This window comes from Mastacembelus armatus, chromosome 11, assembly GCF_900324485.2.
Source record: "Mastacembelus armatus chromosome 11, fMasArm1.2, whole genome shotgun sequence".
Classification (NCBI taxonomy): domain Eukaryota; kingdom Metazoa; phylum Chordata; class Actinopteri; order Synbranchiformes; family Mastacembelidae; genus Mastacembelus; species Mastacembelus armatus.
Genome location: NC_046643.1, coordinates 11,901,653 through 11,929,595, shown reverse-complemented (window position 1 = coordinate 11,929,595; position 27,943 = coordinate 11,901,653). Strand labels below are relative to the sequence as shown.

Sequence of the window (27,943 nt, the reverse complement as noted above, 5' to 3'; positions counted from 1 at the left end):
TCAACTGAATTTTTAAAAATATGTATTAAAGGTGTTGTCAGCTCCTTAAGGTGTGATCCTGGATATAAGTGATATGTGCAGTTGTTTGTCACAAAGGCTATAGCAAAGTTAAAGACCCTAAATAAATATATTATTTATGTTATTTATTATTAATTCATGAATGTGTTTTTGTGTATCTTAATGATTGTGTGAAATACATTTTTATATAGGCCTATAGGTCTCTCTTTTTCCTTTACCAAACCCATAATCACATCAGTTCATTACAGCCATTTTGTTTTCTTATGAAAATTGTCTTTCAGCAAGAAATGCAAAAACACTGTTGCTTGTATTTATTCATGGGTCAGCTTAAAATGTAAAAATGAACTGAACTGAATATTAGACTGAAAAGATCTTTAAAATGGACCTCATTTTTAAATATGATATATAAAATATACAGCATCTAAACGTACTTTAGTGAAATAATTAATGTTAGTACCTATTAATTTAATTAGGTTTATTGGTTAATAAAAAGCAGCCATCAGTTTATACACATTGACGATAATGTCTTTTCAGATCTGAGATACAGCACCATCAGCAGGAGATGGAGCTCTGGTCAAGAAAATGTGTGTACCTAAATGAGAAGTACAGGAAGTTGTATTCTTGTGCTGTTGTTTTCAATTCTGCATTGACTTCACAGTGAAAAAAAGTACAAAGAGCCTTTATTTAAATGAAGGTAGCAATTAAAATACATTGTGATGATAGATCTCAGTTTAAAACTTATGTATGTATATAAAGTATAAATTTCAAAAAACTAAAACTAGGTTACTTTGCAGAATGAGAATTGATTTCCTGTTGTTATGTGTTACTTCTGTAATAGTACTTTTACCATTTGAATGTAATATATACAAATAAAATGAAAAAGAAATAGGAAAATTACAATATACAAGACAGTTGTGCAAACATTTATGCAAAAATCAACTATAGCTAAGGTGAGTGAGAGTTGTCATTAAAAAAGAAGTGGAGATGTGTTCAGTACAAAAAAATGGAATTATTCAAAACTAAACAAAACATCCAAATTATATAATAGTAAATGTAGCTACTTTCCACCTTAAGAGCCATTCAAACCTTTTAAGTCACATCTCACTCAATGCGGCAATAAATTGACATTATGGTGAAAAATTACAAATTGGAAAAATTGGAGTAGGAATATTAATGTACCTCATGACATGTAAAGTGGAAATTGTGCTAGTTGACATAAAAAAACTGACATTAGGCCAGACTTTCAGCTTGTTCACATTTTATAGGGCATAAAATACAATGTCTTTAAAATGAATGAGAAAAGGTCACATTTATTGTTTGAAATAACGATGATGGGATCATAGTACTAATTTAAATAAGGTTTTTCAAATTTGTTTTTCAAATTTGTTTTTTTAAGCACAAAACAAACAAAAACAAATCGAGTCTCCCCTCAGGTTATTTAAATTGTTAGTGATTTGGTCCACACACCTGCGGACAGGTGGGCCCTGCGCTCTGAATCCGGCGGGCACTACGACCACGCGGAACGCCAGGCCGCTGCCGCTCGTGCTTGAACCGTTGGTGCTCTGTGCTCGCGGCGGACAGATAGCAGCTGAGAGACGTTGACGACGGGCTCGTGTTGGCGTGTGACCATAAAACATCAACAGAAACTGCTTTACGTTTTTTCTGTCTTCAAGTTATGTGCTTGTAATGATCTGAGGATGGCCAAGCGACCGGGGACTGACGATGAGATGCAGACTTCGCCGACGCCTCTCCGGGATTTAGCCACTGATTTCAGCGCTGGAGACATGAACGTAGACTGCGGCGACGGAACCGACGAGGTCTCCTTGGAAGAAATACTGTCACTGTACAGCCAGCCCATAAACGAGGAGCAGGCTTGGGCCGTGTGTTACCAGTGCTGTCGGACTTTAGCGCGGAAACATCGGAGGAAAAGCTCCAAGTCCGCCGGTGCATCAGCAGCCGACTATCCGAGGAAAATCGAGGGACCCGGGGATGTGCGGATCGGGAGAGACGGGACTGTGAAACTGCACTTTGAACACAGCACAGGTAAACAAACCGAGGCCCGGCCCGGTGTCGGGATTTACCCAAAAACGTCTGTCTGGTCTGAGTAACTGCGCAGTTGAACGACGAAGACTGTTATCTCAGCAGGCTGCCAACACAGGAGCATTTCCCCCCGTAACATCACTCACAGGCCGGGCGGATGGAGCATCCTCACAAAGAGGCCATATTGTTGTGGCTGTCTGCTTCCAGCCATGTGGCGAATTTGTTTACAGACCGATGCTGGTGCTAATTATATATCACGGAACAACGGATCAACCCCAATAGCTGCTGAGAGTCGAAAGGATCATTTATTAGCATTTTTGCAAACATTTATTTACATAAAGAGTTTGCTCTGAATTCAAATCTAATATTTACATTGTAAACATGACTCATTATAGGTTCATTCAAACGGGGTGTTAGCAAGGCTGGATTTGAATGGCTGCTTTGTGCTAGTGTTTGACATTATGGTCAGTTACCTTCAGTAAACACTGACCCATGTGATACATTCAAACTGCAGAGCACCTTGAGTGCAGTAAACCAGTATCAGGGCTGCAGTGACATGAAGTAGGGGAAAACGCCAAACACTGATGACTCATATATCAGCCCCATTATTTGTGTTGTGACATCCAGGTAAAGGCACAGATTCATGGGGGGGGGGGGGGGAAGTTAAGTGAGCAGGTGCATGCACCCGAGCCTCTAAACACAGTTGGAAACATGTTTGAGTATAGTTTGGATGAAGGTTAGCATGCGTATACATTACATAGCCTACAGCAGATGCACTCAGTTCTGTGTTGTTTTTTTTTAAGGTTTGTGTACCATCTTGTCCTCATGCCTGTGAGTGTAAAATAGATCCATTGATTATTTGGCAAGAAATTCATTGGCTGCTAATTTGAAGCACAGCTTGTTCCTCTACGTCAATTCAGGTGTGCAGCAAGACGTACATTTGGCACACAGTGTTCGCAATCTTTGAACTGCATTCCATTATTATGTGAGTGATAAAGATAGGTGTGAGTAGATGAGGTGTGACTGTCAGCACAGCCTCAGGCAACTAGGGATGTGTCTTGTTTCTCCCAGGAACCTATTAGCCATCTTTCTTTTTGAGGTAACCCCTCAGCCCAGCTGTCCCTCATCTCAGCATATTTAATGTTTGCTGTGTGTGGAAATTGCAGCTGGGTATCATGGCACAACCAAAAATAGAGCAAATGTGACGATCAGATGAACAAACTTTAGAAATAAGACTGCAGATAAGTTTGGAGATCATGGGGCTTGTCCTCTGACTAGTGACTGGGGTATTTAGGGACAGCTTGGCCCTGTCCTGATTTTTATTAGGTCTGACGATGAGAGAGACGTGAGACATATTAAGCTTCCAGTAGCTCAGCGGCTAGTCTGAGGGGTTGCTATGCCAGCAGAAAATCAATGCTTGTCCAAGCTACGTATTGCTTGAATATGAGTCACTGACAAGGGAGCATGATCTGGCCAGCACCCAGACCACCAACACTGGGCTCTACAGTCTCTCTGGTTGATACCTTATATAAAAATGTTGTCGGCATGCACTGCTGCTGTGGTCAGCTATCAAGCAATTTCAGCAAACAAGGAAGTGTTCTTTTTTTTTTTTTCTTTTTTTGACGCATAGCAAATGGAATCAGACTAATGAGGAGCACAGACTCCAAGTCGAGTCTTATTTTGGACTCCGTTGATGTTGAGATACACAAAGCCCCTGCTGCAGTCAAATCAATTCACAAAGTGCACGGAGGGGAACATATTCATTCCCATTCATTCCCTATTCACGTTTCCTAGAGGAGGTCAAGGCCTGAATGCTGAGACTTGTTTACCCCAAGATTTTCAATTATTCATACATACGGTACAGATTTTTCTTTTTGTTTTTGCTGATTTGGCGCATGCAGGGTTTTAACTGGAATGCTATTCATATAGTTAATCGGATCTCATAGAAGGTGTCAAAATGAAGATGCAAATGGGACATTTTTAAGCTTCTTCGTGTATATTTGTTTATCAGATTTGTGACCAAAGATTGCTAAAAGATTGGCATGGTATAAATAAAACTTCAATTTAATGTAAAAATCCCACTGTCCTCTGGCAAGACAGAATCAAATAGTCAGGGTGACACTGCACACTGCTCCAAATATGCTCTCTGTGATTTACTTGCCCTAGGAGAGACAAGGGCCCTGGCCAAGCCATCTCTCCTTGATGGGGAGAAACAGAGGCTCTAGTGTTTTCCTGAAGGAGATGGATGAATGTTTGTTTTTTCATGTTTGTTAGCTGTAACTTATAGTGAGCTGTACAGAATAGAGCTAAACAAGTGATTTCTGCGGATGTGTCTATAAGCTCTGTATAGAAAAATGTGAGTAGTCTTGTGTAACTGGATTTTACTCAGTCACTACCTCAGTTGATGGAAGTTAAACTGAAATTGCACTTCGATTGGTACATCCGGTGTGTCTAATTTCTAAGGGATGATCTCATTTTACAGATTTATTACTCTGTTTGTACTTTGACCTCTGACGTTACTATAACTGGCAGTTATCCACTGTCCAAATCATTAATTGCTAGTGATGGAAAAGAAGCCTGTAGGCTAAATGTAACATGTAATTGTTAATTGTGGAAAGTGATTACTTCTGTTCACTCTTAGCACCCAATATGAAAATCTTGTGTGACAGCCCTGTGGAAAATTATAAGAACAAGAGATAAGACTGTCAAAGCCAGGTGATTGTTTTGTTTTGTTTTTGTTTTTTAAAATCCTTGTTTTGTCTAAAGGGCAAAGAGAAAGTCGTGGGTTTCCCCATCCATCTAGGTTCTTGTACTTTTTTGCATTTTTAAAAACAGGTTTAAAGTGCACCCTAAAGGCTGCTCAGCTTCTTTCAACCTCAAGTGCAGTGATTTATGTTTTTTTTAATGGAAAGGTCACAAGTATTGCTTTCTTGATTTTGATGTTTTATTTTGATGATAATGGGTTACAATGGTTAAACGTCTTTCTCCAAAGTATGAATGAACTCATTTTACTCTAACCAGACCCCCAAGTGGCAGTTTTTCAAAACTGAGTTTGCCTCAGGCAGTGTGCAGTGACTACAGAGAAAACATAATTATTTATTCACTCACTGGTTTTACAGTCATCTGTACTGTTGCCTAGTAATTGAGCTCCTCAGTGGCCCCATTCATTCTCCATTCTATTTCTAAGGCGTGAAGTTTAATATTTATGTTCCCTAACACTGTGACGTGTGTGTTTTCTCTTACTATTCCCTTAAAGATGTCTTGCACATGAATAGTTTACAGGGTGTGTTTGCCACGCTGCTTGTTTGTAATAATTACATGCACAATAAATAACCTGTGTTTATGAATGCGAATAATAACTTTTCTTTCTGTCCTTTCATTACAGATAAATACAAATCAGCTCCAACGTCATTAGAGGTGAGTTGCAATAATAGTCTTCTTAGTCACTCCAAGTTCAAATCCAAATTAGTTTTTTGTTTTCAACAAACGCTGGGCGAGCATGCGCAGGTTTGCTTTTAATTCTATCCTAACAGGTTTTTCATTACCCAGAAAAGAGTGTGTTAAGTTCATTAAGTGTGAGTGTGATTTGGTTATCACATTTGTTTTCACTCTATAGCTGTCATGCATTGTTTAGTTCATGTAAAACAGTAACACAGACAAAACAATTTCATGATCTGTTTGGACAGCCTGCCCACCTGCCTCTATTACACCACAAATGGGGTGCTATAGCCACTGTGTTGTAATGTTGTTGACACTGATCCTGAGAACATCATTTCCTCTATACCCTATACTCAACTCAAGTAGATATTTGAAATATCATTAACTGGTTATCAGTACTGTTGAAAATTGGTGTTTTTTCTTGTGTGTAGGGCCTATTTTCATTTTACGAACTGTCAAAATCTGCTTATTCTCTCACAACGGCACAGTCAAAATGAAAATATGGCACTACGCAGCAGGCACACATGGGATCTGCTTTCTTTGATTTTCACTTCTGTGTTTGCTGACAAAATAAACTTGCATATCAGAAGCAACGTGAAGACTGCATTCAGCACTTGCAGATTTCGCCCTAAAAAAATCATTTTCCCCATCTAAATATAACAAAATGCTACACATTCTTTCATGCGTTTACCCAGAAATTGAGGCCTGACTTGTGAAACACTAGACATGAGTGAGCAGGAATAAGTGCCGTACTAATAGGTCTCTCTGCTTTGTTCTGTAGTTAGTGCATTAGAGCGTAGCATACACACTATCACTCTTACACATTCAAACATCAGCACCAAAACCATGTGAAGAAAACATGTGGGCACTATCTGTTTGTGCAATCATGGTATAATGCTGGGAGGAGAAGTCTCTTCCGAACTTTATGTGTACATTGACTAATTGAACACAGAGCCTTCTGTCTACTCCATGTAGTCAGGCCATCCTTCATGTTTGTCTTGTAGTCCATGTGATTACAGGCATGCACAGTATGTGTGTGTTTTTGCATGGCTTATTTGGAAATAGAATTCCTCCACCTCAGCTGACAGGCCTATTGTGGAAGATACTACTTAATGATTCGAGCGAAAATACTAATCATCGATGTTTTTGCTCCACATATAGTCTCTTTTCTTCTACTCATTGTACAGTATGTTTGCTACTGTAGTTGATACTAGATTGTTCCTACCTTTGCTTACTGTGTTACTGTGAAGTGTCCCTGAAAGGGTGTGCTTGCCTTGGTGGTTTCTGGGAAATGCACATCATCTTGCTCAGCAGTAATGTGACTTTGTCAGTATGAAACAGAATGGATCGTGTGGCCAAACCTGGGGGTCACACCTCGTTGTTAAAAAAGCATTCATGTATTTTAGTTTAATTGAGTGATATCTAGTTGTAGCACAGAGAGAAAAGTGTTTCAATTACTGAATGAATTGACCTGACGTTTTGGACAGCCAGTTGTGATCCTACTTTAGCCTTGTGTGTTTGTTGTGTCTCAGTCTTCTGTGCCAGCTAAGGGGCCACTACCAATCTCATAGCAGTGTTTTGTCTTTTGGAGCCAATCACCAGCTTATTTACAGTCGATTCAGATTCATAAAACCAATTTTAGGATATTTATCAATACTGTCAAACAATATATCAGTTTGCTTCTTACATCAAAATTGATAAAGACAAAGCTGTTTTTTTTTGTGCTGCTCTATTGTTACCTGTACTTTGTGTGGTTCTTACAGGAAAATATTAAATGTGAGACACACACCTTATGTTGTAGCCCTCAGGACAAGCTTAACCCAGTTTGTCCTTGGTTGAAGATTAAGCTGAGATTAGTTGTTACATCCTATTACAGGTTCTGCAGTTTGCCAGGTCTGCTCAGGTCCCACTTGCTCATGTTTGGGCCAAGACAATTAGTTTGCCAGCACCATCCATGTAGTAAAACCCCAGACTTTGAAGTTGATCATAATAGAGCAGGGTTTTCAGTGTGAAATTGCAAAATGTGAAATTCCAGATTCAAATGTCTATATGTGCATGTGAAATATGGCTTTCATGCTGCTGCTGGTTCAGCTATGATGTTAGACTCCCCATTTTGAGAGGAAGAGTTTAATGTTTTTAGTCTGAATTTTGATCAAACTAATTTTAGGTCAGATGTCTGCACGCCATGCTGCCTTTGAGTTCAGTCTCCTGAACTGATTGAGTTGCACTGAGTTTAATCTGACTTTGTATCTCTGACATGTACCACTGACTTCATTATGTTACATCCTGCTTTTATCCTAATCAATCAATTGATTAGGATAAAAGCACATTGACAGCTCCACTTAAAAGCTTCCATGCAGCTCATATTATGGTCCCCAGTGTTACATTTCTGCCAATACACAGATATTCACATCAAGCATGAAGCCACGGGAACATGATTTATTTAACAGTCTAAACTGTTTGACCCAGGGAATGCTATTTATATCTACTATTGAAGAAATGGGTTTCTTTTTTTTTATTCTCTGGTCCAGTCAGCCCAGAGAAATAAATTGAGTCCCAAGTGTATGAAGATATCACATCTTTTGTAACGGATGTTAGAAAGTCCTGGGTTGTTTTTTTTTTTTTTTTAAGTTCTGTTACAGGAGCTGCTAGAAATGATGAAATAATGTAATGGGGTGATATTTTCTCAGTGCTTAGTCATTTCTAGCTGACTTCATAAAATGCTAACTCAACAGTTTTTGTCCAGAAAATATGAAAGGGCAGCATCATTTTCTGTCTCACTATGAACTAGCAATGATGCAGACCGGAGGGGGCTGAGCATCCACTCCTGCAGTGAAAGACCTTTAGATTTAGGTCTGCTTATGTAACTGTCTGTGTTGTGATGACTTTTCTGTTCTACTGCAGCAAACCCTGAAAGCTGCCTGTCTAACTTTGTGAACTCAGATTGCCACTGCGGTGCCTTGGGCTGCAACTGCAAAGGCAAGAGCTTGACCATGTTAGCTCCAATCCTAAAATTATGTCAGGGCAGCAGCTTTAATCTGAAAGAATACAGACCTTTGCTTTCAGTGTACCAGTATTATTTTTTTTATATGTGATCTTTGAAAAGTAAGGCTAGAAAAGGATTTTTATGGCTTTTTAATCACACTGATATTGTTTGCAACGACATTTACCCTTTATCTTCCACCTGTGCAGCAGCGTAAATGCTATCTTAAATTTTGATAATGTCAGAATGTCATGATTCATCTGATAAATAAAATAATAGAATAGATATATACTTCAGCTTGACAACTAATATTATTAGAGAGTTAAATAATGGAAAATGGGGAGTGATGGTATATTTCTGCTGCAATGGATCTAATTACAGGACTCAGCAGTACATAAGCCTGTATTTTTTTATTTTTTTTCCCCCCTCTTTCTTTCTTTCTCGTGTGCTTATGTAAGTGGTAATGGTGGTCCTTAGCACAAACAGCTCATTCTTTGCCCATCTGCGTACTGGTTGACTCACTGATTCTTTCCCCATCATGGGTGCTCTTTCCCTGTTTGACAAGCTAGTGTTTTTTAACCATAGTCTTATTTTTTCTGCCTATTTTGCCAGTTAAAGTCCCATATGACTTTAAGTGGCTGGTCGGAGCTTATTGTTATTCATCGAAGACGCGGTGATGATAAATTGCAGTAATTACAAATCAAGTAGGGCATGCACAAAGGCGGAAAAGTAAGATTTTATGTGGGTTTCAGCTAATCATGGGCAGTCTTGCTGAGACTGAATCATTTTTTCCAAGCAAGTTCTGGCCAAGAAAGCGGCACAGACAGTAAAACGCCACCAAACACTAGGTCACAGCATTGAGGCCTCACCAGAAACAACATTTATATTCTAAAGTTACCAAACTTGCTTGATAGCCTCTGTAAGATTTTTAGCATGGGAGGAGACCAAACAATATGCTTCTATTTTTATTTTGTTTGGTTGCTGGATCAAAAGGCAAATGTTTTCTAAGTATACATCTCTCCCTATTTTAACTGGAAAAACAAAACATTAATTCATCTCTCTTAATTTTGTTTAGTTGGCAGAGAGCTTCAAGCTAAGCTTTGAAAAGACCACATTCACTCCTTCACACATTATTGATGAGGAAAATGTTGTCTATTAATTTTCAAGATCCTGCCTCTGACACAGGTCATCGTGGGAAAAGGAGATTCTCTGGTATAAAACAAGTCATTGTTGGAAAACTGCATTTCTAACCTTTGGCAGTGATGTCATGCAAGAGTATCTATTTGTGGAATGTGAGAAAAGTTGCTGCAGATAGAGGCTGGAGTATATTCTGAGCAGATTTTAGGATCCACATTCATGAGGCTGGTTATCGACTTTACACACCATTTCTGAACTTAATGAACTTAAGATTTCTGAACTTAGTATACTGGGAAACCTCTCTCACACTGAAGCTGTTTTATTTATGCTCACTGATACTATTTTTTTTTTTTTTTTCTTCGACACCCGGATGACTCATTTCACTACTTTTTTTCCCAATACATTTTACATTGTAGGCGGTTTCCTGTATTACCTGTGGTTGACTAAGACCTCACTGATGGGGACATAAGTGTCTCATCCTGTGGCAAGCATCCACCTTTCCTGGGTTTCAGCCCTTGCCTGAAGCCCAACAGTGGTTTTTCTTGACATCTTTCCCAACTGATTTATCTGCATTTCTTTTCTCCCTTCTTCCGCCTACTGCTCCTCAGCTTTGCCTTATACTTCTGAGCCACAAGTCTTTACATGGAATTGTAAAGTGTGGTTGAAAAACCCAGCTGTCTTTTCCTCTTTCCTGTTCTGCCTGAGATGCAGCCTGAGTATCGGCTATTGAAACTGAAGTCTTCCTCATTCCTTCTGACACAAAGTCATGCTGCCTTACTGTCATTCTTTGAAAGAAGAACATGGATGTAGTGATAAAGCTGTGACAGCGTGGAATAATCTAGCTTTTCTTGTGTTTTTATGGCTATTTATGTCTGGACTTCACCATGTATTTGGCTAATTGAGTCCATGCTGTCATTTCTGCTGTATAGGATGTCTAAAATATGGAACCAGAGTGATTTAATCGATGATGTACTGAACAGTGAGCTTTTCTGTGATTGCTACTGTTTAAGCACTGGCCAGTTAATTATAACAAGCCATTTCTGTGTTGGCAGGGAAATTGCATTCTATACAAAAACCGTTGGCTAAATCTACCCACAACTTGCCAGCATAGTTCATCTTCAATTAGAAATCTAGTCTAATGGAGCAGCTTAGATTAGACATGCAGGCAAAAGGATTTTCTGCACTTGATTATTTGCTTACTGCCTGTGGTCCAATATAAAACTTGGCATGAATGAGACCCGCTGTAGTGCCCGTCACTCCAGCATCCTCTAGTATCCCCACTCACTATAATGCACATTGCTCTACCGATGGATTATAGGGTTACGTAATAAGACACTACGGAATAGGATATTTGTTTTGGCCACGGAAGAGGATTATCAGACACACATAGAATTGGTACATAAATGATAAACTACAACATCACAAAACTGATCTATGTCAAAAAGAAATAGGATGAATAGGTTGTTTGGGTATTCTGAATCTGGGCTGCTTTCATGGTGCTAGTATTTTTCATTTTTGGAAATATATTGAAATAAAAGTCACAGGTCTAAGTATAAATAAGGGAACCACAGTCCCCAACAGTGTAGAACAGATGACTCCTTTGACAAAAGACAAAAAATGTTCTTGTTCATACAAAATTTTTTTAGTTTAGTTAGATAGACAGTATTAGTTAGATAGTTTAACAGTAAATAGGAAAGCAGCTGAGGCAGGCAAGGGCCCCTGTAAATCAGGTGATATTGTGTAGGTTGTCTTTACCTTAATACTGACAGGTAGTCTAATGATTATGTAGTTACTAACAAATAGTGCTTCAGTGATTAACAGTTTCTTTATGGATTAAGAAAACTTTGTTTTCTAAAAGTTAATAAACCATTGGAAATACCCACTGGATTGTCTGGGGAAAAAAAAGCTCTCACAGAGCGGAAACCAGGGTTGTTAGTCTGCTTAAGTTAATGGTTTTCACAGGCTATGTTTCCCAACTCAAGAGCAAAAATGTGACTCTATATGTCATGCCAGTTATGCAATGATATTTGGTCTCGGTTGTTGAAGCCAATAAGCTCAAACATGCTCCGTCAACACCCTTCTCATGTGTGCATTACACTCCCAGACACCACAGCCAGCTGCTGCTCCTTGACACTGCTTGCGTAGCCAGCCTTGCCCGTCAACATCAGCTTCAACCACTGTTTTATTTGGACACCTCCCTTTCTCAACAATGCAGCTCTATTCTTTTATAGAAGAGAACATACAGTTCAGTAATGAGTCAGAGTATGTAATAAGTATTACAGCTCTTAGCTTCTCATTTCATTAATTTCACAAAGCCACAGTGAAATAGCTTCAAGTTGTTGTTTCTATATTTAGACCTGTAGTGTTGCCATGTTTGTCAAATATGGCAGAAAATAGCATTGGGCAGCCATTAATCAAAGACTTTTTCATTCCACAAAAAGTAATTAGGTTTTTTTCCACTAATTGATTAGTTGACATTGTTCCTCGTGCAGAAGGAACTGCTTCTTTGCTGCTTATTAAAAGCTTGACTGGACATATATAGTCCACCCCTGCAAACTTGGAAAAGGAATGCAAGCTATAGTATATTTTTTGCTTGGTGTGCAGTTTGCAGCTATTGCCATGTCTGTTATAAAATGCAAATATCTCATCTGTTATTGCTGAATGTTACATAACATAATATTGAGATTAGGCCAATAAACTTCATGTCCTTATTGTAATTGTCAGTTGTCATTTACAGTTATGACTGTTGACTAAGTGGTTTAATCCACATTAAACAAAGATACACATTACAAAAAAATGTTTGTGTTTGCCATTGAGTGAAAAAAAAAAAAAAGGTTCAGGTTTCAGTTTAATGTGTAAAGCTCTCAGTTGTATTGATTGTGTTATAAATCCCAAAATGAACCGACAATTTAGTTAAACTACTAGAAATCATTTTAAAGGTGCTAATCAATACTAAGATTTAGAATTTGTCCTCCTTCCTCACTGAACTCCTACTGGAATCATTTGGCCTGTTCTACAGATGTCTGATGTTTTCTAAGGTTGCTTCAGGTCTTCTCTCAGTGTAGAATTTTTAGCTCATCTCGCTTCCAAACACTTGTTGATTTGAGAGCAGTGGTTTATTAATTTGCCAGGACAGGGTATGACAGAGCAGAGCCAACAGGATATGCTGCAGTGAAAGAAACAACTTTGTCTTTGCAGTTTTAGACATCAATTTAAGTTGGAACATGCTGAAAAATGAGAGCTCATACTCTGCTTGTTAATGAACAGTAATGAAATCATGTGCAGATTATGGTAACAATTATGTTGTTTGGGTGAACACTGTGGCCTTGTTTCACATATGGTTTGAGGACATGAATTATCTTCTTGTTTGTTCGGGTGAGTTCAGTTTGTTGTAGACAGACTTGTTTAACTAAAACGCAGGGGCGACAAATCAGGTTAACCTGTCAGCTTGTTGGGGGCTGTCAGCTTGAAAAACCAATGTTGGCACACTTGACAGCAAATAAACCAATATTAATGAACTGGAAAAAAAAAATCTTATTTCCCCTAGCTAAATTTATAAAGATCCTCAGGTCGGCACAGATATTTTTATGTAACTGACAAGCTGATGAACTGAATTCACTCTTTGACCCAATTCCCCATGCCTACACCAGAAGAAATGACAAAACAGTAAAAATGCCACTGAGCAGATAGGACTGTGAATAAGTGCTGCAATGGTGTTCATATGGTAACTGCACTCTTTGTCCTTAATGTCTCGTTTAGATAGTCTTAGGTTATTGTGTTGACATGTGAATCCCTGTAAGGATGTATGGTCTATGATTAAAGGCCCTTTGAGTGTAGGTATAAAATGGAAAACCACTCTTGCACCTCTGTTTTGTCTGTAGAAGCTCAGTTTAAAGGAACTATTTCAGCCTCAGGCCAAAGCCCATGAAACTGGTTTATTTTTATTACAGAATAAATAATCTTTAACATGCCATTTGTCATTTTTCCACACAGGTTATTGACTCACTGGGTGTTATGATCTACAAAGCTCTGGACTATGGTCTCAAAGAAAATGAGGAGCGTGAGCTCAGCCCACCACTGGAGCGTCTGATCGACATGATGACCAACACTGAAGAAACTGAGAGCGACCTCTGTCCTGATGAGGGCTATGAGGCCACAGAGGAGGAGGATGAGTGTGAGGAGGAGGAAGAGGAGGAGGGGGAAGAACCTGTCTCTGCAACCACCACCGGCACAGTCAGCAGCATTTGCAGCTATCGAAACATAATTATGGTAGTTGTTTTATTTTATCAATTTCTAAAGATGCAGGCAGTCAAGTATAATCTGCACAATCTTTAATATTAAATGTGCAGATTTTCCGTCAGCCTTAAATATTTCGCCCTATATCCTGCATGTCTTAAAAACCTGTCTGGATGTGCATGGGGTGCACTATTTTTGTCTATTAACAGAGCACTGCATCCACACCTCATCATCACTCCAGCTCCAAATAAATTGCCCCAATAACACCTATCAATATCATTTCCCTGAGTAGCTTCTGAAAATGAGAGTGGTAATTATAGCTGTGTAAATGTGCTGCTATTTAGGAAATAGGCTTAGAAACCTTCACAGCCTGTTTCCTGGTGTAGAACACAAATGTTAGGTCTGTTGCTGCTAGTATGTGACCACACAATTCTCATTACACAATTCTCTCTCAATAGTTAGACATTAAATGCACTGGATGGGTTTTATTGTTGCTTTAGTTAAATGGGGTGAGTGGGTGAGGAAGTGTGGGTTCTTACCACGCTTCTTCTTCTAAGTTCTTATCACATCTCCAAACCAACATCAGCTCATGTTTCTGTAATTTAACCAAATTCCTCATGTGATATACAGTTTTCTGACATTGTTTTGTAACTGTAAGGTTTTGTGCTTGATACATATCATTGTTTTCAGCAGAAACATTGGAAACCAGAGATACAGTGATATCACTGAATGTTTTCATTAATCTTTTATTTAACTTGTGAATCTCTCTTCAGTGGAAGAGAAATAAGGCATTTGTTGCTGTGTCAGAGATTCCTGTGGCTAGCCAAGCCCTTCAGGGAAAACACGAAAATATGTTATTCATCTGGTTTCCTCCTTTGTGTCGCTGTAGTTAATTTGACATCATGTCCATTACTATGGCAGGCTGCCTTTTTTAGTGACATTCGAATACCAGGAGCTTTTAAATGGTGCATGGATGATGCTACTCAGACAATGTTGCTGCTACAGGATAATCAGGTTTATGCTGTTGATTGTTTTTGTTCAGACACTGTTTTAGCCACAGCATTAGCTCAGTGGGTGGCACCGTCAACTATTGCAACTATTGCCTGCATTACCATGAAATTTTGTACAGGCATTCATGATCCTCAAAAGATGAAACTTACCGACTTTGGCATTACCTGATGTTTTCTGATGTGAACATGGTAGCGTGCTGATGTTAACATTAAGCTTAAAGCACAGCTGTGACTGCACCAGGGCCCTCTCAGTGCATGCTTCGGTTTTGGCAGATTATTAAAAGTCTACAGATGGAAATGAAAGCCTGACTTACCTTTACAGCTCAGTCCAACATGTACTAAATAATTATTACATGGAGCAAAAAAATAGAATAAAAGAAAAACTAAACCAAAAAGGAGGACTCATTACAATAATCAAAATAAACAGCCCCACACATAATGATTCATATTTTGTGGTGATAAAATCTGACGTCATGAAGATTCTTCATGAATTATATGTGGGATAGAGGTTTCACTTTGCTGTTTTAGAATTTAGATTGTGCAAAGCTTTTTCTGTAGTTGTCTATGTCCATGATTTTTATTTTGTAGATTCTTCATTCAAAATGTCAAAAATATTCCTCATTTAAAACACGAATTCTATGGGGGCTCTATGAATGCGCCAATTATGCCAAGCACTAATATACTAGATGTACTTTAAGTTGGCTTATTAACACATATAACCTTTTTTATTTTTTTTTAAAAATTTTCTCCACCACAGCTGTGTTCTTCCCACCTGCCCAGCCCATCAGACGCCCCCAATCACTACCAGGCTGTGTGTCGTGCTCTCTATGCTGAGACCAGGGAACTGCGCACCTTTCTGGAGAAAATCAAGAGTGCCAAGGAGGTAGGAAAGTTTGGCATCATCAAATGTAGTGAGGATAAGTCACCATTAGGGAGGAATCATTTTTCTCCTACTAAAAAATTGGTGTAACTCTTATATATGAAGTGAATCACTTTAACTTATTTCAGAAAATCTTATCACTTTTAATAGTTCACTGAGTCACTTAACATCCCCAAACTTGTCTTTTGTGCATGAGTCATAATAATGTTTGACTCATTTGCACATTACAAACTTGTCAAAATGAGAAAGAAACTGAAAGTCACAGGGAAAGGTGTTTTTAGCAGAAAGGAGAATATGAAAAAGTACCAAACTCAGCCTTGTCATCGGTGTTTACCATTCTGCTTTGGTATGTGAATTTACAGCATAAAATTCAGTTGGCTGAGTGGTGCCCAGAAACCGAACAATAACAACAAAACAGCCCACAGAGTGGTAATGGTCCAGAAGGATTGAGACTATATGGGCGTTCCTGTCTGACACCTCTTGTTAGGCAAGTGGACAACTTGAGGACTGAAGACGTAAATCTGCATGACCTGGCATTGGTCTGCTCGCCAAAGGAGTTATTCCTGTAAATTAAGTATTGGTACGATTAGTGAGGGGATACTTTACAGAGCTTATGCTTCTTGGAGACAGATGTTTAACCAACTGTTATTAAAATGATTAGTTCAAAATCATTGGCATAAAAAATACCATTAAAGAAATACACTATGGAGAGTACTTTAAACAGCTTGAGTAGACCTAGATATAACAGATCAGGGTACAGTATAATCTAATTTCACACATGAGAGTTAAATGTTATTCCCACAATTTGTTTAACAATTGCCACAGAAAACAGCATGGGAAAAAAAGTTTGAAAATGTTATGTGTAAAAGTTAAGAATGGACTCTATTCTTGTGGACATTCTACCATTTCTGAAAGCCTTTATACAGTATGTCTCAGAAAAATACTTCATAGACCTGGTGGGAAAACATGTTACAATACGCTTTTGTTTCCTTTGACTGAACTGCAGTGTAGAGGTGACCACATGACTTGCTCTCAGAGTAGCTTTACTGAACACTACATACACACTGGCTGTGGCTACTGCAGGAGGCATGACTGAAGCTTCTGTATGTAATACATGACTATAGAATTGGATACAGCAGTGACAGTGGTGTAACCTTACATAGTGATTTAAAGAGGTTACAGGAGGGACCACCAGACTATAAAGGCTGATTTGTACTTACAATAGCACAGACTTTCACCAGGTATTTAATAAGTAATCAAACACAGCACAACACATCATATCTGCTTACAGATTAAGCAGGTAGTGTATATTTTCTGGCAGTGAGTATGAACTGTTCGTTCTTGGATTCCCCTGTTTTTCCTGGCAGTCTGAAAATAAACCAAAACCCTTATTTGCTTAAAAAGGTATCTGTGAGAAACAAGTACTGTCTTGGTTAATAAAGGAAGGACATCAGAGTCTAATTTGGAAGAAAAAGCTCATATCAGAAGAAAGAACTTTATGCATAAGCAGAAAGAGTGGGTTTTAGTGTTAATCATATGGAATAATAAATGTGTAGATGATAAGAAAAGCAGCTGCAGCTGTTAGCACAGGGCCCTTAAGACTTTCTTAATTTGATCTAAAAGTCTGGCATTAAGCAATATCATAAATCATGTCTGATTCAAATTTTGATGAACATGAGTCTTAGAAGTGTTTATGAAGTGTCAGTATTGTAGAGTCTGTCATTCCAGCTCGGGCAGATACTTTCTTTCAGCACAGGTTTCATGCTTTCAGTTTAAAAAACAAAACAAAAAAAAGCCACTCAAGGTTTAGTGTGACAACATGTTTACAGCACGCCCAGAAGAACACCAGGATTGCAACATGCAACTGGCTTAGACTGTAATGAAAAAGAATAATGATGTTTCCAGTGACATCAACTTTATTTATGTGTGTGGTGGTGCACCTTCTTTTCTTGTCTAGAACCTTCGGAGAATGGAAGGTGAGACTCGAGAGGAACCTGTTAAAGACCTCAATGAGCTGCAAAATGCAGATTGGGTGAGAGAAATATCTACTTTACTATACCAAGCACCAGTAGATTACATACACTACTTCTGCATGCATGTTTTCTTTGCAATAAATGCAAGAACTGTCATATTATTTGTATTCGCACCAGGCACGGTTCTGGGTGCAGGTCATGCGAGATCTACGAACTGGGGTAAAGTTGAAGAAGGTTCAGGAACGGCAGTACAACCCACTGCCAACTGAATATCAGCTCACACCCTACGAAATGCTGATGGACGACATCCGCTCCAAACGTTACAAGCTGCGAAAAGTCATGGTGAGCATTTCACTGCCATTATTTGTGTTAAGGTTTTTTTTCTCAATCAGCATCAAAATATTACAATGAGAAATCGCCATCAACAACAGATTTAAGAATTTTAGTTATTTCATTCCAGGTAAATGGAGACATCCCACCAAGGTTAAAGAAGAGTGCTCATGAAATCATTCTTGAATTCATCAGGTCACGACCTCCTCTCAACCCGGTGAGTAGCACAATGTGGAGCCTTCAAAGTTGAGGTATTCTATCATTGTTTGAAATTAGGCTTTAAACATATGCAGTGTTCTCTTTACAGTACACCAGAGCAAAATTTCAGCAATATTTAGAGATTGAGTAATTCTAAGTATCTAGATGTAACTGCTGTGAAAACACTTGTGCAATCAGATATTTTGTTGTCAGTTTTATAGTATTGCACTGGCATCAGGGTGTGAATGATAGAGAATGTACTGACAAATGCATAGTTGTATTGTTAGTGAAGGGATGAACTGTGTATAAGAGTCGTTTGGTGGCTTAATGCACTTACAAAGCATGCAGTGTTCCTGAGGAGATGTGATAGGAAAATATAGCTTCCATCTCCAGTTGAGCACTCACTCCTGTGGTTGTCATGACAGGTCTCCGCCCGTAAGCTGAAACCTCACCCTCCACGGCCCCGGAGCCTCCATGAACGGTTACTGGAGGACATCAAAGCTGAAAGGAAGCTCAGGCCGGTCTCACCGGACATGATCCGCAGAAGCCGTCTAGGTGGGACACCAACACAGACGCTTATTCCAAGTGTACCTGCACAAATAGGTGTCAATCAGAAATGCCAGTGCTATATTCTGCTGTTACTGGACATAACTCTAAAACAATTTCCTGGATTTTTTTTGTTCAACCTATCCAATAAGCATGTGTGTTAAACTGCTGCATAGCTGAGCCTTATGAGCCTAACATCTCCAAAAAAACATTACACATGACTTAAACATTTTTAGCTGCACTGTTATGATTACTCTAACAGGCCTCCTCCTACGCTGATGTATTCTTTTGCTCAGACTTGTTTGAACAAGGATCACTTGGTGTGTTTGCTAGACTTGCACTGCAGCAGTAACTGTTGTGGTTCCTGAAAAACATTTTCTTAGACTGATGAGTCTTTGGTTTTAACCTAATTGATATTTCACTTAAAATAAGCTGATTATTATAGTTTTCTTTGTAAAAACAAGGAGTGAGTTAGAGGTAGACAATACCTATGGTATGTCGTGATCATGATTGGCTGATTGGAAATAAGGTTTCATACCATTAAAGGCTTAAATCAGATAAAAACAGCACGCAGTGCTTTTGTACAGTACACACACCTTTTTTTAGGGACTTGTCATACATACAGGTACAGGTTATCTGAAATAGCTCCTAAAAGTTGCATGGTCCTAATAATTGTAGGTCATAAACTCTCTATTTCTGTGAATCTGCTTTGTTAAATTGTACGACTCATTGACTTCACCATCCATTTTAACATGGTTTTCTTTTTCTCCTATTCTCCTCATTCATTTTTCCCCCCTCAAACATGGCCATATCATGGCCATCTCAGTCATGCGACCTCTTAGCATGTCTTACAGTTTTGACTCATCAGGTAAAGATAAACATCACCTGTTGTTTTGTTATTGTCATTCCTTGTTTCATTCTAGCCTGTTTTTAGGGTTGGCATTTGCACACACATCTTGCTGATGTGTTGTAGGCAGTGCATGACCCACTACTGTCACTTATTGGCTGTTATGATGCACACACCAGTTGCACCTGAAGAAAATGCGGGTTAGCACAGTGCAGCTTCATCTCAGGCTGTATGAAATTGATATTATTTGCAAGATCTATGTAAGGGTAAGGCCTCAAATCAAAATGCAGGCATACTGCTTCACAAGAGCAGGAGTACATATTTTTAGGAATATTATGAATTGTATAAATTAAACAATGTAAAATGACCTGGATGTAGAAGCTACTAATGGTGACTATCTGTAGTCTAGGTAAAGAGAGACATCCCCTGAGCCAATGCCAGTGGGCTGAGATTATAGATCATCAGTCTCCCTACAGTCAGTTTGTCCTGCTGGTCACCATAATCCACTTTCACTGAGAAAATGTGAAAAGTTGCATAACAGCAGTGTTAGCAGCCTGCATCAGATAAATAGTTGAATGGCAGATGACAGGCTGAATATATGGCTATAGTTCACAAGACGATCATGATCAACGAGGATGTAGTGGAATAACCTTTTGCAGTGTGACTGCACTTATCACCTTTCTCTGTTTCCCCGGCACTTCCCTTCACTTACCTTTCCCTCTGTGCTTTCCGGCTGTGCACAAAGCATCTATGTGTGAGCCCACAGTTACGCAGCAGACCCTCAGTTTATACATGGTCTCGCAGGTACTTGCTTCTGTTAAGCCCCCACCCATCCCCCTGTGGACCCAGTCTGGTGGTTGGAACGAAAATATTAATGTGTGGCCCTGCCAAAGGCTGTATCCTAATTCTAATAAATTACTTTACAGGAGCAGGGAAAAGCATCAGCATCCCTCAGGACTTGTTCCGCAGCTCAGGTAAATTACTCATCAGGTGACATCTCATCATATAAAACCAGCATTATATTGGCAAGCAACCGTTGCTCTTTTTTAACACAGTGCACCTAAGGGTTATAAATCCATTAGGTAAAACTTCAAGAACAAGAAAATTGTAAAAAAGAACAAGAAAACTGAAAGTATGATATGGTGGGTTCTTTTCTCAACCATCATGTGCCTGCACTGACTCTGCTATCACATACTACCAATACAACATCATCATAGTTTACATTTGATGGCCAGCTGTTAAGATACGGACACAGTTCATCATGATTTGTGCTTCATGTTTGTTTCAAATCAAAACTGTGTCCAGTTTGTCAGAAGCTGTAATAGTGTCTCCTCAAATGACCGTTCTCTCTTTGATCTGCAGACACTCCTGATGCACCCAGGAAGCTAGCTGTCAGCACCCAGTCTCTGGCCAGTGACACCTTGGGATCCAGTGGAGTGCAACCACTTAGCCAGCGGAAGAGGCTGCTCAGAGCACCCACGCTGGCCGAGCTGGACAGCTCAGAATCTGATGTAAATGTCTGAAGTTTGACACTTAATCATCCCTTTAAACTGCTTTATTAAGTGCTTTCATAGAAAAAAGTATAAATGCTTTAATTGCACAACAAAATGAATGTTTTGATTTTAGAAGCTTGAAAAATGTTGCAGTCTTGTAACTGTCTTTATTTACACAAGTGGAAAGTCAAAGCCCAGTATTTATCTATCTCTTTAATATTGTGATCTTCTGGTTTGACAGGAGGAGCCCACACACAGCAGCTCCAGTATGTCTACGTCTTTGATGGAGGATACATCTCCCGAGTCTGTTACTGGAAAGAAAGGTAAAGTCTTACGTGAAACATACGTAAGCTTCCAAGTATTTATATTGCTCATTCTTTAGATGTTTGTTGATTTTTTTTTTTTTTTTTTTTTTTTTTTTTCTCCATGCTTTTTTTTAATCTCTCCAGCTATCCCAAAGTTTCTGCCTGTTTCCGCCACCACACAGCGGGACAAACATCAGTCTCCACAGAGGCGGCACTCTCTCGAGAAGGAGACCCCCACCAGTGTCCGTCCTTTTGTACCTCCATCCAGACAGAGCTCTAAGTCTTTGGTATGTAAACTACATATACACACATATGGATTACTTACCAAGGCCTATATAAATGGATCTATGAAGGCCCTGAGGTTCATGACAGATCTTTAACTTCTGGTTTTATAAAGCTTGGCTTGCAGGTGGATTTTTCATAGCAGGTTTTCCTATACTGTAAACACACTTGCAGTCAATGATTAACCTGAGATTTTCACTTTTTATTGCTATAACAAGGATTGTCCTCCATTAACATCACTGCCACCATTGTATTTCTAATCTTATCGGTAAAATGTAACAAGACGGTAAAAAATTGTTACTGACAAGCACACATGAAAATGTTGTCAAACACGCCAGTCCCATATAATTTGAATGAATGCAACAACAATCTACAGCACTAGACCTACACTATATCTGTTGAATTCACTCCTGTGACTGGTCATTTGTTTGCCATGAGGTCATTGGTCCTCTGAGTAGGTCTGTTCTGGTCGTATGATTCTAGTGAGGTCAATGGATGTAATTGAAACCACAGGACACGCTGCTCTATGAAGAGGATTTAGATGCAATTGGTTATTTCTCACCACTTGCTTGTTTAATGGCAGACCTTTGGCGCCAAATGAGAATTTTCAAACATCTTGTCTGGTCCCTTAAAAGTGAGAAAAATTTGAATTAAAGAAAGATAAGTTTAGACAATTGCCATGCAATAAAATCAAAGAGCAATTCCCTTTACTAGAAGCCATGTTTCTTTTCCACTTTGTTTGTAATATAAGCACATGCTCGCACATGCTTTGCCTTTCAGATAGACATTAGGAGTTCAGTGTCTCAAGTAAAACATATGTTTGTTGCAGTTCCCCTCTATTTGTGGTACTCATCTCATTAATGTGTTTACACTGGTTCACTGTCTAGTTCTAAACACTTAACTTGCAGTCATTTTTTTATTCTGTATAATGCTGCAGCTGATGGGGGACGCCAGTGCCAAGGTAACTTGGTCAATATACTGCTATCCATCACCGTCAGTCCCTTTTTTAATCATTTTTTATTTATGACATATTGGCATGTGTTAAAACAGCTGATTTAAAAAAAAGTTCAAGAGTGAAAGTTTTGGGGAGGAGTAGTAGGGAGATGTGTAGTCCTGCACCGTGAGCAGACAGCACCTGTGATCCTTGGCTTTTATGATACAGCAGAAAGAACAGAGTCATGAGACGAAGGCTGCCATCTCAGTGAACTCTCCTCTACTTGATGCTGTCAGATGAATAACCAGTCATGGGGCTTTCTGTTATGAAACTAAGATTCATGGATAAAATGAAATGAAATGGCAAATATGTGGTATGATGTCATGCAGGAAGAGAGCGTGCGAAATAATGTGTAGCTACTTCTAAAACTGAACTTTTTATTAGCTTTGCTGTTCTAAAGTCTTAAATTTGATAGTAAGTGATTATGTAACCAAAAGACTCAAAGTATCCTGTAATTAGCTCATTGAGATCTTGTGTTAGATTTCATTAAGCATACTGTATGTGGTTAGCATAGTAGAATATAAAGTCCTGCTTCTTTTTCAATGTCCTGTTCCCTCTGTCCTGTGTGCTGGTCAGGTGGGAGCTGCCAGTGGTGCTCAGGGCACGGTATGTTACTGTTAATCATCACAAGCACACTGTGTGGGGTTCCCATCCAGAAAACTGTGTAATTCAATGTACTGTTTTTTTTTTTTTTTTTTTTTTTTTGGATGAATGGGACATTGTGTCATGACCATTGTGTGATCACAGAGAACCATGGTGTGCTGAAAATAGCTCAGTGGATGTTAAATATAAGATAACGGTTTGAGAAATCTTCAATAAAAATTGACAGCAGAGATGTGTATTCGTTAATCCTAGCTAGGTGAGTGTAAATGATTAGAAACACATTCCTTGAGCTGTTTTCACTGCTGTGGAGTTTGACTTTGAGTGCATTAACCTGTTAGGTTGAAACAAAATATATAAAATTATATTTAAGATATACCAACATGGTATGTTGCATCACTGGGAAACTGTCTGTTCAGTGTCACACTGTCACATTTATGTATAGGACTGGTGTCTTTACCCTCACCAACTCATTGCACGTCTGCTCTGTGGTTAAAGTGGTGATTTTCTTTTGGTGAATTCTGTGAGATTGTATTGTTTGGTTTTTTACATTTAGCTGCACTCTTACACTTTTCATCATCATTTCTAGCTATTGCACTGTTTTGAATTGTGTGTTTGCTGATTGTTTCTGTATTAGTGAATGTGATGTGTTCATTTTCTCCAGGAGGAGTTCTGCTACCCAGTGGAGCGTCTGGCTCTGACAGTGGAGGAAGTGATGCACATACGACAGGTTCTGGTCAAGGCCGAGCTGGAGAAGTTTCAGCAGTACAAAGACATCTACACTGCTCTCAAGAAAGGAAAGGTTAGTTAGCTTTTGAAGGACATGATGTTTTGTCTTTAAGCAGCACGAAACATTGTCACAGTCATTCAAATGCATGAACCAATCTCATCTTATGTTTCTCCCTCTAGCTTTGCTTTTCGTGTCGGACCAAGAGGTTCTCTCTCTTTACATGGTCGTACACCTGCCAGTTCTGTAAAAGGTAAAGCAAATGACTTTTCTTTTCCACTCAACTGAAGTGCAGCAATTGATCATTAACATTTAACTTAATAGTTGATTTTTTTTTTTTTTTTTTTTCTTCTTCTTTTCCAGGCCCGTGTGTTCCCAGTGCTCTAAAAAGGTAAGGAGGCTGTTTAATGTCAGACAGGGCTGGTACTCTTGGTACACTTTCACTTGAAATAATTTGAAATTTACAAAGGTAATTGGCACCTACTGTTATTTATTGTGCCCTGCACAGATTGAAGGCAACCCCATTTTAAAAAAAAACAAAAAAAAAACGAGCTTTTTCAGTGAACTTTTCTTTGACAGCAATTTTGCCTTTGAAGATAGAGCTGATGTTTCATCTGTACAACATTTCACCCAAAAGCACTGTGGCTTGTCAACATGCATTTCAGCAAACTCCAGTCTGTTTATGTTATGTATGTTTTTCATTTGTCCATGTTGAGTATGGTGCACACTGTCACGCCATTCAAAGTACTAAAAAAATAAAGACATGCCAGTATGCATGACAAGAGCCTTTAATGTCAGGACTTTTAAGGCAAAGCACATTGTTACAATGATGTGTAAGGATATATTTAACACATCACTTTGACACTCTTGGCGCTAACAGCTGTTCTATGGATACTGTCAGGTGTGCTATATCACGTTGTATATCTTTGTACCTCAGATGCGGCTGCCATCTAAGCCCTATTCCACCTTGCCCATATACACTTTGGGCTCAAGTGCTATGGCTAAAGACGAGGCAAGTGTAGCTTCTGCCTGTGCTGAAGCAGACAAACAACCGTTTGGGTCTGGACACAGCCGAAACAGCCTACGCAGAAGTGTTTCCAAGTAGGTTGCTACAGAACAACCAGATCTCATTATAAACTGAACAAATGGGTGAGTAAGTCACTTAATTATTTCTCTCTGTCCTCAGGTTGTCCAAGCACGGCAGCAGCAGAGATGGGCGGTCACAGGATGAGCCGGAGCTCCCCAAGGAGCTAACTGAGGACTGGGTAACTATGGAGGTCTGTGTGGACTGCAAAAAGTTCATCACAGACACCATCTCCTCCAGTAAACGCAACCTGTGCGGGGCCACCAAGCGTGCCCGCCTCAATCGCAAAACACAATCCTTTTACATGTCGTCGTCCAACTCCATCAACTTTAGGCCCTCAGAGCGCACCATAAATGAAGTGTAGAAAGCAGAAATGCACTGTGCACTTTTGTTCTCGCAGAACTTATTCACATAATGGGAAAAAAATCCCCTCTTAATCTAGTCTTGAAAGGGACTGGTTCACTGCAGTGTATGTTAATGCTGATTTTGAAAAAGTCAGAAGAGACCATGAATCCAGTCTATCCCACCTTAGTTAGCAAAGGTTCTTACACCTTATCCCCTCTCAGGAAAAGTTGGCAAGCTATGAAAGGTCAGCACCCTGCAGTAGCTGCTAGGCCACATTGGAGAGCCATGTTTGTATTGATAATTTGGGAAACACTGGCTAAAGTGGGTAACGTAGATAAATTTGAGCTGCTGATGTCATTATTAGATAAGAGAATGTATATTTGATGTAAGCCCAAGATCAGTGAGACAGAAAGCCAGTAGTTGCAGTGATATCATGTAAATAAATAAAAGCCCAATCCTAATCTAAGCTATGAACAAGTTTTCCAGTTCCTGTTTACTTCTAGCACTCAGGAAGAACAACAGATTGTCTTTTTGACAGAAATGCACTGTAGATTCTCCTGTCAGGTCTGTTGGGGTAGATCTCTGCCAATCATCTGCCCCTCTCTTATTCTTCCAGCAACAATTATGCCAAATCTTTCTTTTTTTTTTTAGCCAGTTAAAATGCATATTTACTATTATGTCATGTTGTTGGGACAACACACTGAAGGGTGAGAGTAGTCTGTTTATTTTTCTGAATGGGTTTTAGTTTATACTGTATATTATGTGCCTGGTGCCAAAATGTAATTTCTTTCTTTGAATGCCTTTGTAGTTATGGACCTGTAAATATGTGTGATACACTTGATGGGGAACGTTTTTGGATTGTCTTGCCCCTCCATGTTCCAAGATGGGCAACAGAAGCACAGTTGTGGGTTTATGAATGTGTACATGCTGTATATCCTAATTGTCCTGAATTTAAATCTAATATAAACAACTCAGCTAAGTATAATTTTACCATATTTTAGGATTTCTGCCTTCATATTTTAGGATTTCTTTATTTGAAATTCTTCTCTGAAACATTTATTTTTAGTGTTAATATGTTTATGTCAATGTAATATTAAGATTTTATTTCTGTTGTGTAGTTTAAAAACTCCTCAGTGTTAAGATACTATTCTAAATTGAAAATAGCACTTTTATTGGACCAGTTTGTTGTTTATGTTGGGTTTTTGTCTTAATAATTGTTACAGTCTTTGTTTTTCGCCTTTTGGGAGTCCATAGTGCCATTTCCCCTGATTCCTCAAGAATGAAAATGTGTGTGTGAATGGGTGCAGGTTGTGTGTAAGGAACTCCAAAAGCACTCCATTGAGCTGAATGTAGGCACTATTACCACATAACTGTCAATGAATATGCTTTATGGATATATATTTTTTTTTTTTAAGAACACAGTCTCGGACGTATTCACATACACAGATATGTTCATATAGTGTATTTTGCGACAGTCATTACCAAATGAACACAAAGCCTAACCAGCCTGTTAAATTACAATGCCATGTTCCAATGAAATAATCCACCTGACCAGTTAGTCCTCTGTAAGGAATGTGTGCATGCTGTACTGTGATTTGTTTGTTTTTATTAAACGTAAGATAATAATAAAATCATAATTCTTCTTAAGATTGTTCAGTTTCACAAATGTGCATCATTAAGGGACACAAAGGCAAGTCAAATTAGACAGCAGAGGGCGACAAAGTTACAATAAAAAGAAATTTAAATTACCGTTACATGACTTTTCTGCCTTTGCACTTGACCAGCTGCAATAATTATTTTAGAAATGGTGAAAGAACATTGAATTCAATGGGCCACCTCAGGACCTTTACTACCAGTAATACTAGCTTTTTTTTTTTAACTCAAAATTATAACAATTTATTTCATTTCTTTCACTTGGTTTCTTACATGGATTTTTACCTAGTTTTATTCTGGTGTTGAAATGAATCAGTAGATGACAGTAAAATTGTTTCTCTAGCTTATTTTCACTAATTGCTGCTGTATATTTTATTTGGCTTTGAGCTTTAAGAAATAACAGCTTTAAAGGTTTGAGATCATGTTGTTAGGCTGCAGCAGATCCCTGTGACCCTAAATAGGAATTAGCAGGTGTGGATAATGGCTAAGACATTTCTCCATTATTGTTCAAATGGTTGCAAAACTGCAGCTTGCACCCCCCCTGAAAACAAACAGATACTGAGATGGGGAAGGGACTGTAACTGATCTGGTGTCAGAATTTTCAAACCACCCCTGTCTTTTTAGGTGTAAACCTTCTTCATCCCTTTGTGCATCATGTTAACACAGGAGTGTAATGTTACATGCTGACAATCGGCCCTCTTGCATGACAGAAGAGAATCCCCCCCAGTTAGTATGTGAAACTACTCCAAGCATGTGTGCTTGGAGTTATTGAGATTTCACACTATAATTATAAACTTAACTTTAAGAATAAAGTTTTTTTTTTT

At 38.8% G+C, this 27,943-nt stretch overlaps 1 protein-coding gene across 2 annotated transcripts; it reads left to right on the top strand.

The window, feature by feature from the left end:
* Nucleotides 1-1,598: 1,598 nt before the first annotated feature.
* spire1a (spire-type actin nucleation factor 1a) lies at nt 1,599-27,113 on the top strand. Of its 2 annotated transcripts, XM_026300949.2 has the most exons (18): nt 1,599-2,061; nt 5,444-5,475; nt 13,610-13,885; nt 15,620-15,745; nt 17,700-17,774; nt 17,893-18,057; nt 18,176-18,262; nt 18,669-18,798; nt 20,563-20,610; nt 20,999-21,147; nt 21,371-21,452; nt 21,579-21,721; nt 23,287-23,316; nt 23,975-24,112; nt 24,220-24,290; nt 24,401-24,428; nt 24,975-25,138; nt 25,224-27,113. In XM_026300949.2, the coding sequence occupies exons 1-18, from the start codon at nt 1,716-1,718 to the stop codon at nt 25,483-25,485; spliced, it is 2,352 nt and encodes a 783-aa protein (XP_026156734.1). In that variant the 5' UTR covers nt 1,599-1,715; the 3' UTR covers nt 25,486-27,113. The 2 variants fall into 2 exon arrangements, with proteins under 2 accessions (XP_026156734.1, XP_026156735.1); XM_026300950.2 differs by lacking the exon at nt 23,287-23,316.
* Nucleotides 27,114-27,943: the final 830 nt, after the last annotated feature.